General features: G+C 37.1%; 4 protein-coding genes across 4 annotated transcripts; 2 read left to right on the forward strand and 2 right to left on the reverse strand.

Annotated features, from left to right (window-relative positions):
* Positions 1 to 20: 20 nt before the first annotated feature.
* Positions 21 to 8,897, reverse strand: LOC143460777 (GPI alpha-1,6-mannosyltransferase 2-like). Its single transcript, XM_076958402.1, has 6 exons — positions 8,780 to 8,897; positions 1,993 to 2,128; positions 1,571 to 1,722; positions 1,286 to 1,437; positions 1,078 to 1,221; positions 21 to 898 (listed from the first exon to the last, which is right to left on the reverse strand). The coding sequence occupies exons 2-6, from the start codon at positions 2,074 to 2,076 to the stop codon at positions 45 to 47; spliced, it is 1,386 nt and encodes a 461-aa protein (XP_076814517.1). The 5' UTR covers positions 2,077 to 2,128; positions 8,780 to 8,897; the 3' UTR covers positions 21 to 44.
* Positions 2,125 to 7,207, forward strand: LOC143459624 (uncharacterized). Its single transcript, XM_076956839.1, has 13 exons — positions 2,125 to 2,588; positions 2,762 to 2,923; positions 3,029 to 3,118; positions 3,282 to 3,439; positions 3,670 to 3,807; positions 4,343 to 4,430; positions 4,530 to 4,691; positions 4,756 to 4,845; positions 5,005 to 5,171; positions 5,252 to 6,008; positions 6,084 to 6,441; positions 6,511 to 6,671; positions 6,759 to 7,207. Exons 1-10 carry the CDS (start codon positions 2,516 to 2,518, stop codon positions 5,408 to 5,410), a joined length of 1,287 nt encoding a protein of 428 aa, XP_076812954.1. The 5' UTR covers positions 2,125 to 2,515; the 3' UTR covers positions 5,411 to 6,008; positions 6,084 to 6,441; positions 6,511 to 6,671; positions 6,759 to 7,207.
* Positions 8,896 to 17,487, reverse strand: LOC143460779 (cytoplasmic dynein 2 light intermediate chain 1-like). The gene is made up of 8 exons (XM_076958403.1): positions 17,327 to 17,487; positions 16,883 to 16,981; positions 16,323 to 16,433; positions 10,630 to 10,800; positions 10,319 to 10,411; positions 10,035 to 10,168; positions 9,769 to 9,885; positions 8,896 to 9,685 (listed from the first exon to the last, which is right to left on the reverse strand). The coding sequence occupies exons 1-8, from the start codon at positions 17,441 to 17,443 to the stop codon at positions 9,484 to 9,486; spliced, it is 1,044 nt and encodes a 347-aa protein (XP_076814518.1). The 5' UTR covers positions 17,444 to 17,487; the 3' UTR covers positions 8,896 to 9,483.
* LOC143458732 (uncharacterized) lies at positions 11,292 to 15,756 on the forward strand. Its single transcript, XM_076955583.1, has 10 exons — positions 11,292 to 11,494; positions 11,741 to 11,905; positions 11,964 to 12,053; positions 12,131 to 12,288; positions 12,551 to 12,778; positions 13,269 to 13,344; positions 13,568 to 13,732; positions 14,257 to 14,346; positions 14,469 to 14,626; positions 15,128 to 15,756. Exons 1-10 carry the CDS (start codon positions 11,419 to 11,421, stop codon positions 15,371 to 15,373), a joined length of 1,452 nt encoding a protein of 483 aa, XP_076811698.1. The 5' UTR covers positions 11,292 to 11,418; the 3' UTR covers positions 15,374 to 15,756.
* Positions 17,488 to 19,185: the final 1,698 nt, after the last annotated feature.

Genomic DNA, 19,185 nt, shown 5'->3' on the forward strand with positions numbered 1-19,185 from the left:
CTAGCAAAAAAGATAAGCAGTTGTGTTAAAGTAAAATTGTATTGTCAAGTCCATGGCAGAAAATTGACATGCAGAATGATTCCCAAACAAATGTAACTTGCGCAGTATAAAAATAAGAATTTAGAAACCCGCGTCAGCTTAAACCAGACAAGGATCAAAGTCGCTTTGGTGAGATCAGTCTTAGCTAAGTCTCTGTGAAAATAAGAAGCAATCACCCAACTTGGGAGGGGGGTGCTAGAAAAAACTAATCTTGTAAGCACCTCAATGTGCATAAACAAGGCAGCAAAAATGCACAAGAATGACAAATGCACCATAGAGCAGAACAAGTTATGATTGAGATACTTCAAACTATGATTGAGCTTTTTGCTTAAGTTTGCAACAGGCAAGCCAAGACACAACAGCTCATGTTTTCTGAAATAAAAATATTTACAAGCTGCGTAAGCACAGATAACAAGAGCAGGGCTTGCAAGTACAAAATTGGGCAGCTTGCGCACTTTGTAATACGCAAACAGCCCAAGACCCCAGTTCTCTTTTTGTATGTGGTCGTATACTAGCGGCCAGGTATTGCAACACCAGTGAGGCAGCAAGCTGCAATCAGGGCTGCTGTTCCAACCTACATGACCGCCATTGCAGAACTTAACATAGCCGTAAAAATTAAATGCGGCAAATGGAATAAACAAAGTTACACAAAGGTGCACACACTGGAGCGTCCACACAAGAAACGCCTTCAAATTGTTTTGCTGTAGAATACAGGAGAAGTGATAATAGAAAATGAAACCAGCATTGACAGTGCCGTTAGACCTGGTGGCTGCAGCGAGCAAAAACCAAAAAACGGACTTGAAAGATTGAAATGTTCGGTCCTGATTAGCAGAACGCAGAGCTCTTAAACCTTTAAACACTGAAAAAACAAGTTGAATTTTACAATAAAGAAATTTACACAGTTTTTAGAAACACTACTAAGCTATATGCAGTTAAATGCTTAAAATGTCTAAGTTTTCATGCGACAACATCAAATATTGACTAAAAATGACAATGACTGCAACTTTATACTGTAGATAATTGTTGATAATTACAAACCGAAGAAAGAAAACATAGATTCAGTGTAGCAGCTGCTGAAGAAGATCGATGCAGGGTTGAATGAAAACACAACAGAGACCAAGAAAGCGAAATTTGCATCCTCAAACACTAGAATGGTGAGATTGTGCAAAGCAATAACAGCAGCTGAAATTTAAGAAGCTAAGTAGTAGTAGTAGCGTCATGTTATTTCAAGTTGTCAGTGACATACCTGTAAAAAAGAAAAGATTTAAAATCGATCCAGCCATGAGGCAGCAGGTATGCATAGTGAGGCATGGAAATATAGTTCCCAATATCAAAGCAAAGCAATGGACGGAAAGTGGAAACATAGGGAAGAAGGCAAAACTATTTTCTCTGACATACCTGACCAAATAATACAACAAAGAACACATGAGTATGTGCTGTGGGAAAAAACTATCGTAGATCGACGGTGAGTAAAAATTTATCGCTATGGCTTAAAACAGACAAATGGTAGTTTAAGCAGAAGCCACTTTACCCGTGCTCAGCAACATGTATCATGTATTTAGCGTCCCATTTCAGAAATCCATCAAACACCAGTCGAAGCAAAGCATCAAAGGAGTTGGAAGGAGCGCTTATCTCTGGTTTAAATGCATCAGCATTGTGGTCAGGAAGCACGTTTGAAATCATCTGAAATGATGAAGTGTTAAGTTTGTTTATTTTTTGCCATTAACTGTGCGGAGTGAAAACTACGATGCAAACTATTACAGCACAATAAATCACGTACTCAGTTTTTTAGCATACTTCTGTAACAATAAACAAATAGCATACATTCCAATGTACTTCTTGGATTTTAGATGGAGATTTTTGCACAACAACTATTGTGTTAAACGGCTGTCAATATTGCAATTTGTATGATATTATTTCAAGAAACATACAGTACAACATGCAATACAGTACCTGTAGAATAAATACAATGCTCCTTGAAACCAGTGAAATGCAAACAACATGTTCCCGTTTCACCAAGAAATCTTTTTTCTGCATTTTTCTCTAGGAACTGAAGTGAGATTAATCATTGACAGCTGAAATCATGAGCCTGAAAAACAAAAAAGACAGATAACATAAACACAGCCATAAGCAACAAGCACAACACACTCAGGAAGCAGCAGACTACTATGCAAGCTATGACTTGCTGGACAGGCTCAGGGAGTTACTTGTGAAGTATTTTTGTCATTTGCAAGTTTACCCAGCCCAGTATTTTCTACCGACTTAACTGATGCTAAATTACTGAACTTGTGAAGTGTAAATAAAGGCAAAGCTCAGGGTATGTATTGCACAGACAGGAAGCTAAATAACAGACAGCATTAGCAAACATTTCAGACAACTACTTTGCATATCTTGCTTCTAAATTCTCATAATAGAAAAAAATTAATAAGAAACATTTCTGTTGTAGGCAAATGTAGTGAGCGTAGGTCCAAATAAAATGAAACTGCTTATTATTGGAGCTACTGGTCGCTGTGGGCTTGCTACAACCAAAAGAGCTCTTCAATGCGGAGGTAATGAGTAAACTTCTAAATAAACACATACCTATGGCATAAAGATTTCATCCAAATTTACAAAATATTGGCAAATTCATTTACACAACATCTCAATTCAGCCATTTCTGATATGCATGAACAGTTAATATTTACTCTGTTTAACAAGGAAATTGTTTGGTATGTTGTTGCAGATTTTGATGTGACTGCATTTGTACGAACTTCATCAACCTTACCAGAACACACGACAAACAAAATAAAAGTTATTACCGGAGATATTTTGAATGCCGATGACATTTGTGATGCAATAAATGGTCAAGATGCAGTGATATCATGCTTGGGATCCAGGACCTTTGGTGAGATTTGTTGTTAGCGTGGACAGTAACTGGGGCAGTTTGCAAATAAAATTTATCTTTGGTTAATCAGGAATATCACACAAGTTTCTAAGTTCAAGGTTGTAGGTGCAACAACTCTCTATTCGATCGGAATGCAGAACATCGTAGCTGGTATGCGGAAACATGATGTTAGAGATCTCTATTTTATTGGTGGAAGTAAGGAAAACAGGACAGTTTTAAAATTCATAAGTTTTTAAACCTCAAAATACTGATTTTCAATAAAGTATAACCACAAGGCTTTTGTGGATGTTTACATTGACACATTATCTAAACAGGAAGGTTTTTTCTGCTTAACCTGATGATAAGCTTCTTCTTACAGTCATTTATATGCCCGGCTTCCCCAAGCCCCCTGAGCTGCCTCCGGTGACAGAGGATGTTGAGAGGATGATCTCATTCATCACTAATAGCAACGACATTGCTTGGGTTGGCTGTATGCCACCGGACATCTTGGACGGTGAATGCACCGAACATTACAAGGTTTGACGCCCACTTGTGGACTATTTACGAAACCATGAAGTGAAAAAAGAAATCACTTTCACGTACTTTTATTGATTGTGAACCATGTGATTGTGAACACAACAATGTGATTGTGAACATTTGCATTGTGAACACAACAATGTGATTGTGAACATTTCTGAGAGCTGCAACATCCATTGTCAAGGTTAACAAACATAAAATCTCAAACATTTTGTAAATTTTTCTCGAAGGCTGCTGTCAACTCTCTGCCCGGTCCCGGTAAAGTTACTGCTGGGGACATTGCCGATTGGATGGTGTCATCCCTATCTGACCAAGCACAGCGAGAGAAGAACAAGCACAAACTGTTTGGAATTTCGAGCATGGATCTGTAGACATCATATGTACCTTGGAAAAGCACTTCATCATTTACATTAAACTTGGGCAGTTATACTCGTAATATATTTCCAGCTGCTTATTTATACTATTGCATTCATCTGTTTGCTGGTTCGTGCACTGCCACAACGATGCCTTGCTCATACAATTCATGTATTAATTGATTATTCTTATTATATGTCACTTATTACAAAAGCACTGAATGGTCTATCTTGTAATAATTTATACATTGTCATGATTTACGTGCAAATACCATTTTTACCTTGTTTGATAGAATGTATAGATATGCAGTGATGGCTTGTGTGAATGACAAAATGTTGTCAATGCTGTTATCAGTATTGGCAGATTGCATTGTATAGTTCTAATCAGTGTTTGCAAATTTATGAAATACCTAGTACATGTTTTCTCGTTGTAAAGTATATACTGTAATTGTCCCTGTGTTATATGACAAGTTATAAATAGTTGGGATATTTTCACAGTAATTCTAGTCGCAGTTACACCTTATACATGGAAAGCTTCTCTGTTATCTAGAAAGTTACGATGCAGATTAGGTTGTTTGTGATTGGAGCCACTGGAGCCACTGGATTAGCAGTTCTTCTGAGGGCATTACGTCATGAAGGTAACTTTAGGTCACAATTGTATGAGGATGAGCAATCAAATAAATTAAATATATGCAAATGAAGCTTTGTAACGAACCAATTCCTCTGCGATTCCATAGACATCAAAGTGACGGCATTTATCCGCGATGAATTGAAGTTGACTGAAGATATAAAAGGTAAAGTACAAGCTATCACGGGAGATATCACGGATGCTGAGTGCCTCATGAAGGCGATGAAGGACCATGATGCCGTTGTATCTTGTCTCGGCAATTCAGGCATTGGTAGGTGGCACAAATATATGAGATATTACGGGTGATGAAAATACTAATCACAACTTTCTTCCAGGAAGTACAACGGTTTTCTCTGAAGGCACAGTGAACATAATCGAAGCCATGAGAGCAAATAATATCAAGTACTTGAACTTCTGTGGGGGAGGTACAATGATGGTGGCTGGACTACAGAGCTGATAATGATAATATCCCAGAAGCTGTAAAAATAAGTTCCAATTCTACCAAAAAGAGCTATTTCTACTCAAAGCCTGACAAATGTTGCAGAATTACCTTAAAAAGCAGTCGTGTACTGTTTTTTGTTCAGCGTATTATTTGGGTCATCGTCGTTCCTTTTCACCTTTGAAGCTTGTCATGCCCGTGATCAATGACGTGGAAAAAATGCTGCAGTACGTCAAGAAAATAGATGACATCACCTGGGTTGCCACGATGCCACCATCCATAACCGATGATGACTTCACAGGAGACTACAAGGTGGAAAAACTACCTTCGTCGAAGTGTTAATGGATTATTCTAAACTTTCCAGAAAAAGAAATCAAATTTATTTCATCCAGGTTGAAGTTGATCGGATGCCCGGGCCAAATAAAGTGACAAAACACGACCTTGCTGATTGGTTGGTGATCTCAGTTACGGACCAATCAAAAATGGAAGAATACAAACATCAATTTGTGGGAATATCGAGCATTCGACTTGCTGAGTGCATTTTGCTATGACTTAATAGCACTCATTCAACTTTCTGCATTATGACATCACAAGATGAATGTTCATAAAAACTAACCCATCGTATGTATGAAACGTTACTCCACCAATATGTGGGTTTAACCTGTGTTTTATTCTCGTGTCATGTTTCTACACAGAAAGTTCAGTCCCATAGAAATAACAGAATAACCAGTGACAAAAACCTCATAATGCTGTGTGGCCTAACATTCCTGTTTATCGACTTCATCGTTCAAACATGTCATGTTACTGGCCTCTGGCTTTGTAGGTGCTTCCCCTTCAATGCTTGCTTGAGGGTATGTTTTTGTTACGCTCTAATGATCAGCATTTTGCTGTTGCTTCCCACACACTAACACACAATCATGAAAAATACAGGGTATGAAGTTAGCTGAAGCCTTGCGTCCGTCTGTAAAAAACTGCTTTTGTTTATTGATATTGTGCAATTCCTTATATGGAATCGTGCTTTATGTGCAATTAAACTTAATGTTTTGCAGCGATATTGTAAGTAAGTGAAAATGAAAACTAGGTTGCTTGTACTTGGTGGGAATGGAATGATTGGACTTGCCGTGCTGGAGAGAGCGTTAATGAAACAAGGTGAGTAAACACCACATAAGAACAAGCTTGTTAATATTTCACAGTTTTGGAAATTCAATTTCAAAAATTTTGTAGATATTGAAGTGACAGCGTTTGTACGAACACCGTCAAAAATACCAGAAGAAATCAGAGAAAAGATAAAAGTGGTGACAGGCGACATTTTGAACCCCGAAAACGTGGCAGACGCAATGAGAGAGCAGGACGTAGTTATCTCATGCATGGGGCAGTGACGAGACTTCAGTTCGTTATCTCGTAGACTAGTTTTAAATCAATCAATAACGTTAACAAAAATCTACGACGCTTGACCAGCTTTAACAACACATCCTGCCCTTATTGTGCACAGGACGTACCACAATCTTTTCACAAGGGATCAAGAATACAGTCGAAGGAATGAGAAAGCACAATGTGAAGTACCTGCAATTTGCTGGCATTGGTAACATTGCATTTCACCTTTTTATAAACTTTTAGGATAAAACTTCCATCTCTGAATTTATTCCTGCAGCTGCACTCATGCCGAGTGCATTTAAATTCCCAAAGTTTTTGGTTCCTATTGCTTATGATGCTGAAGATATGATGAACTATTTGAAAACAGTTGATGACATCATTTGGGTCGGGGTGATGGCACCGAATGTTTCGCATCAAGAGTTCACAGGAAGCTGCAAGGTTCGTATCACAACGGAGTCTTTGCGTCAAAAGATGACTTTTATGAGAAGTTCAAATCAAGTTTCGATAAAATTCAATTTCATTCAGGTCGAAGAGAACAAACTTCCAGGACCAAGTAACGTTACAAAATATGACATGGCCGAATGGATGGTAACTTCAATCACAGACGAAGCAGTGATGGAGGAGCACAAGCACAAGTTCCTCGGAATATCGAGCATGTCCACTAGTAGATGTGTCTTACAGTGACCAGCAAATTTATCTTCCGAACCAAATCATTTGTAGAAACCTTGTAATACCACAAAATTTTGCTTTATTATGAGCAATCATTGCCAGGAAAAAGTTTTTTAACCTCCTTGTGTTCTAGACCATTCTCAGGCACCTAAAGCTCCATTTTACCTACAATAATTTTCATTTGCATATTTACCTACATCTGTGAAATACTGAGTGTTGTTACATAACTTTAACAGCCTGTTAATAGCATAGTAATAACTTTACGAGGTTGTAAGTAGTGTAAATACATACAACTTGACTGGGAATATGGCGATAAAACTGTTAGTTCTTGGTGGAACTGGAATGCTTGGATTGGTCGTTTTAGAGAAAGCAGCCAATGCAGAAAGTGAATAAAATTCTTAATTTAACAAAACCAAAGAAATGTCAGCATATTCCTCACAAGGCTTCATTACTTACTAGATGTCCAAGTGACAGCTTTCGTTCGAACACCGTCGAAAATTCCTCAAAATGTAAGAGAAAAAATCAAAGTCGTGGTAGGAGATATTATGAGCAAGGACGACGTGAGTAATGCCTTGACAGACCAAGACGTCGTCATTTCCTGTATTGGAAAACGGAAAGACCTAGGTACAGTCTAGCAGCTGTGTCTTTGAGTATCCATGGAACAGATGCTCAGAAATAAGCCCAATCGTTTATCAGCCACCCTTAAATGTAATGCAGAGAAATGTACAGTTTCAATAATTGTGACTTTGTGAGAAGATGCACCATTATACACTGGACATGGGTTTCTATCATAAACTTCCCTCATTTATCAACAACAATAACACGTGTGACATCATAATAGCAATAACTTCCACGTTTTCGTTTATTTACTGCAGACTTTATTTGACTATAGCCTAATTCTACACTTGCATAAAATCTCCATTCCAGGAACAACTCGGGTTTACTCACAAGGAATACGAAACATCGTTGAAGGGATGAGAAATCAGAATGTCAAATATCTTCAACTGATGGGGATATGTAAGTTTAAAACCTTGGCTATAACACTTTGTGTCACTTACGATTGGAGCTGATTGCTTGCTCATGACAACTAATGTTTCATGATTCAAATTTTTATTTAGCTTTTTTTTTACCGAATGAGTTTCGACCGCCGAGGATATTCATGCCTGTTATACCAGACGCAGAGAATATGATTGAATATATAAAGACAGTGGAAGATATTACGTGGGTAGCTACAATGGCTCCTAACATCTCCAACCAGGAATACACAGGGACATGCAAAGTAACAAATTTAAGACAATTGCGAAGTTGGACTATTTTTCATTGGTCTAGTTAATACATGATTACAACATAAAAATCACATATTTTATGCAGATAATTAGTAAAAGGGAAAATATGGTCATATGGCTGCCATTACTGTTTGGTATTTTGACTATTTTCACAAAATTTTAGGTTGAAATCGACAAACTTCCAGGGCCATGGAATGTCACCAAACACGACCTTGCTGATTGGCTGGTTACTTCAGTCATGGATCAATCAAAAATGGACGAGTACAAACACAAACTAGTCGGCATATCAAGCATGTCAACCCGCTACTGCATGATCTCATGAGCAATAGCACGTGTGCATAATAGCAGTATCTGCATTTGAAGTCAAACTAAAGGCGGACACTACTGGTCACCAAATCATGGTTAAAAGCAATACCAATGACATGTTAAGTTATTTCTGCGTGGCCAGCGTGTAAACCACATGTATGTAGCTACATAGGTTGTAATTGACTGCCCAGTGGTTATCAGCCACCATCTGTGTTTAAACCACATCTGCAACGATTGTTTTTTTAAGCAGAATAAAATGAAAATAAACTTAGCAAGTTACAGTACCTGGTGACATCATCGAGCTTCCCGGGGTCCTTGGCTTGGATTCTCACAACACATTTAATTCACAAACTGTGCTGTTGAATTTTTTATGTTACAATGCTGAACAAAATTAGTTTCACCTAAACAAAATAAGTAATTATATTTACCAAAACTACTAAAATATTATCTTTCTATTGCAAATATCAGAAGCAACTGAGCTTTAATGCGCTGTGTCGTTTGCAAAATCATTCACAAGTGATCAAAGACTATAAATGAGTTTTCAAAATCGTCATTGTCAATACACAGTGGTAGAGACGCAAGTTCCTAGTTTGACCAAGTTTATATTATATTTGCTATTGAGCAGTGATAAATTCAATTCTGCTGCAAGAAACAGTAAATATAGAAATGCTTTAAAAAAATGTAAAAGTTCGTCAAAAATGAAATCACAGCAGGTGTGTCACAAACACATGAAAGCGATAAAAATAAAGATATCATATAAAATTCACAGTGGGTAAAACTGAAGAAACAAGATAACAATTGATACTTATACCAAGATAACTTTATAATATGAATTACAGACATATGCACAGGGCTCAAAGCTGCAGACGAAACGACGTAAAATGTCAAAACAGTAAATATATCAATTTAGTTTACTAGGTTTTTTCTGGTGTGACATTTTGACTTTGCACGTGTTCTGTCTTTCCACTGCAAATCCTTCATAAAAGCTTTCAGGCAATTCTATCAGTCCACTTGTGGCTTTCTTGTCTCTTGTAAGCTTCAAGTTCTTTGTCTTTTTGTGCTCGCAATTCATCGATCTTTGGTTCTCGAAATTGTGCGTCTTTTGCTGGATCTGGAATGTCGGCTTGCTTCACGTCGCCATCTTGTGGAAAGTGTCCACAAAAGGCAATTTTCCACGTTTCTGACGGATTCCTAAAATAATTACCCGTTAAATGAAGAACCATAGTCACAATCCAACAAGGAACTTCCCGCCATAGACAACAAACTTTCATTACTTTGATGTGATCCGACCTATATCTGAGCTCGCAAGGGGGGCTTTCCCTATAGCATCCATGCTGTCCATACCACAGGGAATATAAAGAGGCCGTGCGCTATCAATGATTGGGGATTTGCTAAAACAACAGACATAAACGTGTTAGATGTGAGCAAATAGAACAAATGTTGCTTAAGCAGTAAAAATAATTTGTACCTGTACCAGACGGAGAAGAAACTAACTTGACATTATGCCATGAACCGGCATTTAATATAAATTGTCACTTACTTTAACTGCCCATCAAAGACAGACACGTTCATGATGTGTTTGAAACCTCTCATTGTTGTATCGACCTTTGAACTCACGTACATCGCCGTCGCTCCGTTGGAATGTGCCAGGAATCGCATACATTTCGTTATTACCTGAAGATATAACGAAGTTGTACGGATTTTGCACAGAATAACTTAACAATAATTTTATCAGTTAACATTGTTATTGCATTGTTATTCTCTATTGTTATTGCGCCAATGCGTTAAATTATGTCAATCCCAGTGCAATGCGCAATGATTCACCTTTTTCTTATCAGAATCCATATCCTGGTACAGATCAAATTTACTTCCGATAATAAACAATGGAACCGGAAATGGATTGATCGAATTTGCGTCCTGAAAAAAAAAGACATCTTATAATCCTAACAGGCATAGCATGAAAAACCAGGCACAATAAACCAAAACGAAAAACTTCATTAACACCTGATAGCAAGATACTTATCAAAATGGCGCACATGAAACAAACACCACTGTGCATAAGCAGTAAGTACACATGCCAACTGGGTCGTGGCAAAATGGTTGGCCGGTTGTGGCCGCTGGGTTCAGCGACTTACGTTTCTATCTTTTCCCCCGATTCTCTCCCAAGCTGCTTTGTTCATGAGTTGCTGGAATCCTGGATTTTGTTTGTTGCCAGTTTTTAAAACGACATCGAGTCTCTCCCGCATCGCCCTAAGCAACGTCTCCGCCGTGAACCACAACTTGTTCGGCTCCGATAAATCAAGGAACTAGAAAAATAAGAATTCTTAGATAATGCATAGCGATAAATTTGAATCTGGTTTTACGTGTAAATACATGGATGAGTTTACATTCCTTATCAGCGTATAAATATAAATAATCTACAAATATCTTCACGTGTTAGGGAACATTTTATATCAATGTAGCCTTTGATGTCATTCACTCACTCAATCAATTTAATTAAAGTAAAAGTAATATTTGAAATGAGTAATAAATCATGAATTTTGATGTCAATGACTCACAATGCAAAAAAAGTATTTGCACAGGAAATGGAGGCGCAAAACAACACAAGGTTAACTTAAATTGAGTGTCTTTGTCTTGTAGTGATCCCGCTTCCAACCGAATACGTGTCAAACCAACCAGTGGTACAGAATTACTGACTGATAAGAAAGTTATTTGTTTGAAGCAGCGATGTCATTGTAAAGAGAAAACCTGTGTGCACTGAAGCGTGCACATTGCCTTGGGTGTCAGTTCATAAAGAGAGAGACAGAAAGAGGGAAAAAGAGAGATTAAAGCCAGTCAGCTGTGTATAGAGCTAACAGCAATGCGTGACATGTTACAAGTGTCTCTGCTAATAACTGGAAAGTTTTAACGTTTAAAGTTGAAATATGAAGAAATTGGTTGTTTTTGGTGGCACAGGAAGAACCGGGCTGGCAGTTTTAACCAGAGCAAGCCAAGACCCAGGTTCTAGAGCATTGATAAATGAAATACAGACAAAACTGTTTAATGTTTAACACGTAACTAATGCATGACTATGTTAATAAGTGACTTATTCAAGCTGGTCAAATAGCGTGGTACTCGTAAGTATTTACAAAACTTTCAACATATTATGATACATCCATTAAAAACTATTAACTGCGCGGTATTTCATTAGTTTTAGTCCTGTGGTTCTGAAAGAGGTTGCACAATTGAGTAAGCATTAATTCACAGAACTTCAAGTGACTGCATATCTCAGGAAGCCTGAAAAAGTGCCAGAAAACGTGAGAAGTAAGATCAAAATAGTCTTGGGAAATGTTCTTGACGCTGAACAAGTGGCAAATGTTATTGAAGGACAAGATGCCGTTATATCATGTCTTGGACAGGGATTCAACATACGTAAGTAAAAAATACAAGAAAATATTTTAGTGCGGTGATCAAGTGACATTGTATGCAGGCCACACAACTGTAATATCAGAAGGTGTGAAAAACATAGTGCAAGGGATGAGGCAACACAGTGTTAAAAGGATCATCTTGGTTGGCGTATGTAAGTAAAAAAAGCAACAGCAAAAAGTGAAAACAAGACGATAGAACTTCCTAATCATGCTGAGTCATTCCATTCAGCATTCCTACTTCCTGGTGAGAAAACAATTTTCTTCTTAAAAGCGATAACTCTTGATCACGAACGAGCCTTAAATTACATCAAAACGTGCAAGGACATCGAGTGGATTATGTGCATGCCGCCAGAAATTGTGGACTTGCCGTACACCAAAAGCTACAAGGTATAGCGGCTTCTGTGTTGTTGTCAACACTGCTAAGAACCATATAAACCAACACCTTGAAATAAGATACATGCAAAATATATCTAGTCATTGTTTGTCTTTTTACTTAAAAAAGCTTCAATCTCTGTGTCTATAAAATTGCATAAATCTCAGTTGCTAGAAAGATTGTTCAATCGATTTGTGGCATATAGCAGCCTGCATTACGCGCCAACAACTTCCTGCAACAGTAGGTGTCATGTTTCAACAAGCTCAATATATACAGGTGGCCATCAACAAGCTAGCAGGGTCAAATGTGGCCACGACGCATGACATCGCTCACTGGATGCTGAGCTGCGTGAAGGATGAGAAAACAGCTGAAGAATACAAACACCAGCTGGTCGGACTCGGCTCATTTTTAAGCCTTCCTCGCTGGTTGACCGGCACCTCACAAGGGGTGGCCAGTTTGGTAGGAGCAGGGCTGGTGGCTGCTGCACTGTGCTGGTATTTCAACTGACAGACAATTATTGCTGAGGAGGTGGTGAACAAACACATAGGAACCAAAGAAGTGCAATGACTTCAGTTTAAATACAAATAACCAAGAAAAATCATTCAATCACAGTTTGGTGCAAAACTGCCAAAAATAAATCGTTGGAAAAAGGCAAAATTAGTTGCGTTTTCTCAGCATCAAGTGTAATATATTGCCTACTACTTATTCTTATCTTGGCTCAAGTACATTTGCAGAAGAACCAAAATGATCAAAATGCTGAGATGATTTTGCTAATTGTTGAATATGCTGCGTCATCTATTTTATCATCTTGTGCTGCAAAAATTTTTCAGATAAATTAAAATAATGTTGATTTGACAGAGCTGATGTAATGGGCTTTTACTTAAGAAAACTGGATAAAAAATGGCAACTTTAACGCACCGATAAGTTACCGCAACTGCATACCATGCATGTATAGATTATAGGTTGAAGGGATTATAAATTTATATTATGAAATATGAAGAAATTGGTTGTTTTTGGTGGCACAGGAAGAACCGGGCTGGCAGTTTTAACCAGAGCAAGCCAAGACCCAGGTGAGAAAAAATATCCACCATGGTGTATATTAGCATCATGACCAACATAATGTTCATGGTTTCTGTCCACCAGAGCCAGTAACATCATCTATTTAAGACGAAACTCTTAATACAGTATAACGATCAACGAATCATTTTGTTTTCATCATTGGCACGGTGGGGACAATAACTTAGTGAGATGTTTGTAAGCAGCATGAGTTAACACACATGTTTATATTCACAGAGCTTCAAGTGACTGCATATCTAAGGAAGCCTGAAAAAGTGCCAGAAAACGTGAGAAGTAAGATCAAAATAGTCTTGGGAAATGTTCTCGATGCTGAACAAGTGGCAAATGTTATTGAAGGACAAGATGCCGTTATATCATGTCTTGGAAAAGGATTCAATATTTGTGAGTCAAGCACAACCTGACATATTTATACTGAGTGAACATAAGTACAAGAGAATGACATATACGCTACGAATCCTTTACAACATGAATGCTGAATGCTAGGTGTCAATGTTACCACAGCAAAGTTATGTAGTTTAAGTGCCAGTTTGGAAATTTTTTTATAATAAATTCTTTACAAGAAATTACGTCTCTTTGAAAAAGTGTCCGGTTACATACATGATATATGACATACTGCTTTTATACCTATACAATCGAAATTTGTTTGTGTCAGTTTTAAATGTAACGCTATTTGCAAACCTTTGCAATAAAATCCAATTCTACTGTTTTCTTGAGTTAAAGTGGCTGATCAAATTTTAAACTTGGAAAATTAAAAACGGCGTTTCGAAGAGCTCCAACTCAAACTTTTCCAGCCTTAGTTTTATTTTAACTTATGTAATATTTACCCTGTTAAATGTGAATGACGTGCATGTCATTGAGGCCTAATTAATAATAGCTTCAGCTTTCAATTAACTTGCATTATTCAGGTCCCACAACATTAATCTCGGAAGGTGTCAAAAACATAGTTCAAGGAATGCGGGAGCACGGAGTTAAAAGAATAGTTTTGGTCGGCGTGTGTAAGAAAAAGTTTTAATACCATAGACAGTAGCAGTACATATTAGATACTAATACTATGTAACTGTCATCATTAATTAATTATCAACCACTTTTCAAAATAATTTTCAATTTGATTTCCCAGCGTTTCTGCTTCCTGGCCGCAAGACCATGTTCATTTTGAAGGAGATTACTGCCGACCATGAACGAGCTCTCAATTACCTCAAAACATGCAAAGACATCGACTGGATCATGTCCATGCCTCCACAGATAATTGACGCTCCTTACACTGGCACTTACAAGGTATATGTCAAAAAAACAGCACATCTCTGGTGACATAATTTTTTGGTCACAAGTAGAACGGTGGAATATGCTGCCTTAGATCAGAGATCTGGAATCTATGGCTCGCCACCCAGATGTCACTCTTTCGATAACGGCATTTGGCTTGCAGATTGATTTAAGCTGGCATTTATTAGCACAATTGTTAAGATTAAAACTTTTTCTGTAATTGTGAGTCCTATTAATAGTAAGAAGCATGTTATTACAGAGTAAATTCAGACATTTACCGTTGTCTAAAGTTGTTCGTTTTGCTTAAAAATGCACATGTCAGTTGCATTAAGTGTTGAAAAATATTATATGGCTCTCACGGAAATACAATTAAAAATACGTAGCTTTCATGGCTACGTTCTCCCTTAGCCAAAAAGGTTCCTGACCCCAGCCTTAGATTGATCGCATGATAATTCACATGTGACGATGGATAAGATTTTAAAAACAACATTTGTAACATTTGCATTTTTTGTGAAGGTGGCGATCAACAAGTTGTGCGGATCAAGAAAAGCAACGACTCACGATATTGCTCATTGGATGCTCACTTGTATTAAGGATGAGGAAGTGGCAAAAGAATACAAACATCAACTGGTCGGAATATCATCTTTTCTCTCATTCAAGCAGGGTTTGACCCGGCTAAAAATTGGGTTTTATGGTTTGTTCGCTTTTGCTCTTGTCGGAACACTTTGGTATTCAGGATGGTTGAAAAACATTTTTCCGTAAAAAAAAACTTCGGGATTTTTTGCTGTTTTACAAAAAATAAATCTACAGGAACTTAAGAAGAAGATGTAACTAAATTTCAAGTGTTCGTTTATACCTTGAATTTGTTTGTAACTTGACTAATTTTATACATGCACAGTACCACCTAGGAATAACCAGACATTCCTACGCCATCAGTTTTAAAAGCATTCTGTCAATCAAAAGATAGTGACAACAGAACTATTCATGTGTACATTTTAACTGACAGCTAATGATCATTTTATCTCGATAAACTTTGTCATGCCCAGGTTGCAAAAAACATTTCGGCGTTTTTATGAATGTATATATGCTTTAACTCTGCAAGCGTTATCGTCATATGTGAATAAAATCTACTTTTAATAAAGCAAGTAATTTTGAAAATAAAATTCCGTTTATGTTCAGATTCTCTCAAACACAGCGCTTGTTATTTCCATCTGCAAAGGCTCACAAGAAGGCATCCATTACCATATAACCCTAGGACATTTTTGATGCATTGTCATAGCCCTTGCTTCTAAAAAAAGACCAAATTTTTCAAAACCAAAGTTGAGACCGAAATGTGTTCCAGTTTAACCGAAACACAGCCTTCAACTAACAAAGTTAAATACTTCAAGATAAAAATAATTGCCAAGGTTTTGCACCCACTGCCGTATATTTTGCATGTGCCCTGCGTTTACAGTTGAAAGCGCAGTGCCATATCAATGACAAAAGGCATAATATAAGTAGAATGTACAAAGTTTAACAACGCAGCAGCTGGTTATAACGTACTACAGCCACAATGTTAACCTTATGAATATGCCTGCTGGAATTTAATGGATGGCGAGAACAAAACACACTAAACTTAAATAGCCATAAAGCTATCGTTTTATACATTCCAAAATAAACCTATTATTGTAAAATAACTAGGAATGTCACCAAACAAGGAAAAGTGATTTACCAAGAGAACAGTCATCCTTTGCAGGGTATCCAGTGTGAGAGGAATGTCGACCAATTTGCGCAGATTTGTGCCACCTCCCAACTCCCATATATGACCAGTAAGCTTGTGTTGCTGCAGATGTTAAATAAACACGGCCAAAACTTCACAGTTTAAAGTACAAGTGAATATGTTCCAGCAATTTAAAAACATTCTTCATACAATAGAAACATATATAGTATAGCATACATACTATATATATATATTAGAGCAGCTAAAATTTAGGTTGGAAAAGTTCGATGAAGTGTTACGCTGAGCTTAAAAAATGTGATCTATTCAGCACACATTCAGATCAGTGGTTTTTAAACTTGTCAAAGACACTGAACCCCGACCCGAGTTTCAAACATACATTCATTGAACCTTCTGTTAAAATTTAAGAACGTGCATCATACACACAGTCCCATTTTTTTAATGTCGTCTAAGAATGACTCAGCAAGGAGTTTGATTGGAATCTAAGAAGCACTGATGTAAACTATAACCAATGATGATTACAACACATTCCAGAAAATAATTGTGATACTCACTAAGTTAGTAGCTCTGCGAGCAAATGTGTATTCTAAAGCAGTTGTTGGTTTGGCGCTATCTTCTCTGCTCAAAAACTTCAACATAACTGTAGTTTTTCCCTGAGCAACAGAAACATATTACTACTTTTATAAAAAAATTTTCAATTAGCATTATCGCTTCTAGCATGTAGCAATATTTATCGTGTTGACTCCATGCAGTTTATCTATTCTTCGTTTTAGATATTTGTTTTGTAACATGACAAATGCTTAATCTCTTCATTCCAGTTGATCTGTTTTTCACGTACACAAATCATTATTCCCCGTGGTTTGAAGTTATGAATGTTCAGAAAACAAATTTCCAAATAATGTCGCCGTACGTAACAATATTTCAAATACTGACACTTGAAACAGAAATGCCATCTGACTTTAGACCTATAGAACATGATGATAATGTAACTTTCTTACCGAAGATTTTCCGCCGACAAACAAGCAGGATTTCTCGGCCCCTTTTAAGCCGTCTTTCTCAGTGAGCATGACTTCCTGATTTGCAGCATCCCAGATGTTTCGAATCAATCCGGACATGATATTCAAGCAAGTGCAAAAATTTTATTTCTATAATGTTGTACTTCGCTAAAGCGATAAATGAAAAATTCATTAAGTTTGTTTCATTCAGTTTCATGCTTCTGTGCAACTGAGGGCTACAATGTCGTGCCCTTGCCTTGGCCACAGAAACGAGATCTTAATCTCTGGGATGGTTTTTTTTGGTGAAGTTTTATTTTTACTATCAAACATGTACAATAAGATTGGCCTATTGGCTTTCATTTTTACAAGGATTCATGGGTCTAGTGTACAAATGCACAACCACTTGATGCATTCGTATACTAGACCCCAGCCACTCAAATTGTGATATCACCTGGATATGCACTTGTATAATAGACCCAGATTCATTTGGTCAAAGAAATTGAAAACGTTTGACAAAGTATTCATTGATTACATTCATTACCGGTATTATGGTAATGTGTGATGTACAGCATCGAAGCAATTTTCATTTATTAGTTGCTTGAACACACCACCTACTCGTCTGCTTAATTTTCAATTTTTCAACTGATGTTTTATGGATTTAACTAGTTATGAGTTTAGTGGCCATGCTAGTTATTAACATCAATTATTAACGTTTGTTTCTCTTGAGCATGTTTCAAAACGTTTCGGCTTTGTCACTTTTTTTATTCGTTTGCGCATGTTAGTAATAACTGGCTTGATTTTTCGTCCCCGCCGTGCTTTCCATAAAAAAATAGTGATTGATTTGATTGAAAAATGTTTATTACACTAAAATAAACTGCACAAATACACAAGGCCTAACACCGTACAGGCTGTATCCGCACATTTCGGATTTATAGGAATCAGTTGGACTTTTTCGTATTCCCTTTTTGCCAATGCTAAATATTTTTGTTTGCTGGCTAGTTCAAGATGGAAATCAAATTTTGCTAGATTTGTGCGCTAACTTTTTCATCTTGAGGTTAGCCACTGGTAAAACAAAAAAGAGTACGTACGTCATAAATGTTAAAACCAAACGCAAAAACCTTCCAAATTTGCTTGCAACACCAATTTTTTATGTAAAACGGCAGTTTCGGCACACGTTTGACAAACTGTTTTGGGTTTATTTGTAAAGTTATGTTCTAACCGTAGATGAAATTTTACAAGCTCAAGAGCGACCGAACGACCTGCAGTGACGTATTGCTTAAGCTAATTTAGTTTTCCATAAATTTATGAGTAAAAACAATTTTGACGTTTGACGCTTTTACATCTTTCCTTACGTTTCGACTAACACTAGTTCTTTACATCAACATATTTCTGTAAATTTTGTTGATCCTTAACAGGTGAGCTTTGACAATTATCAAAAATGCAATGCTGACCACAAATTAGAGTTAAAGTACCGACAACTACATAACCACTTGTTACTTAGTGACATATCTCTAAGGTAATATGTCCAGGTACTGTAGTTACTTAGTAAAGCTAGAAGCTGCAAGGCCAAAGCTGTAATCACAAACATATCTAAGTACCTATTTCACAAATTTCTATAGCTGGTTACCAAAAACTGATTGACATAAAGCTAAAAATGGCCATTTTTAAAACAATTTAACCTATCAGAGACCTCACTTTTATAACAACCTTAATGAGACAATTCAAATATACGAGATAGTTTCGAAAGTAACAGTTTCCCAGTGGTTCACCTCGATTACTGGAGCAAGTAAAAAACGGACTAGTCTTTACTTTGGGGTTTTCCCATTGTAGAAGTCATCATGTGGCATTTGCGTAATTAAAAC

The sequence above is a fragment of the Clavelina lepadiformis genome, chromosome 5, assembly GCF_947623445.1.
Source record: "Clavelina lepadiformis chromosome 5, kaClaLepa1.1, whole genome shotgun sequence".
NCBI lineage: Eukaryota > Metazoa > Chordata > Ascidiacea > Aplousobranchia > Clavelinidae > Clavelina > Clavelina lepadiformis.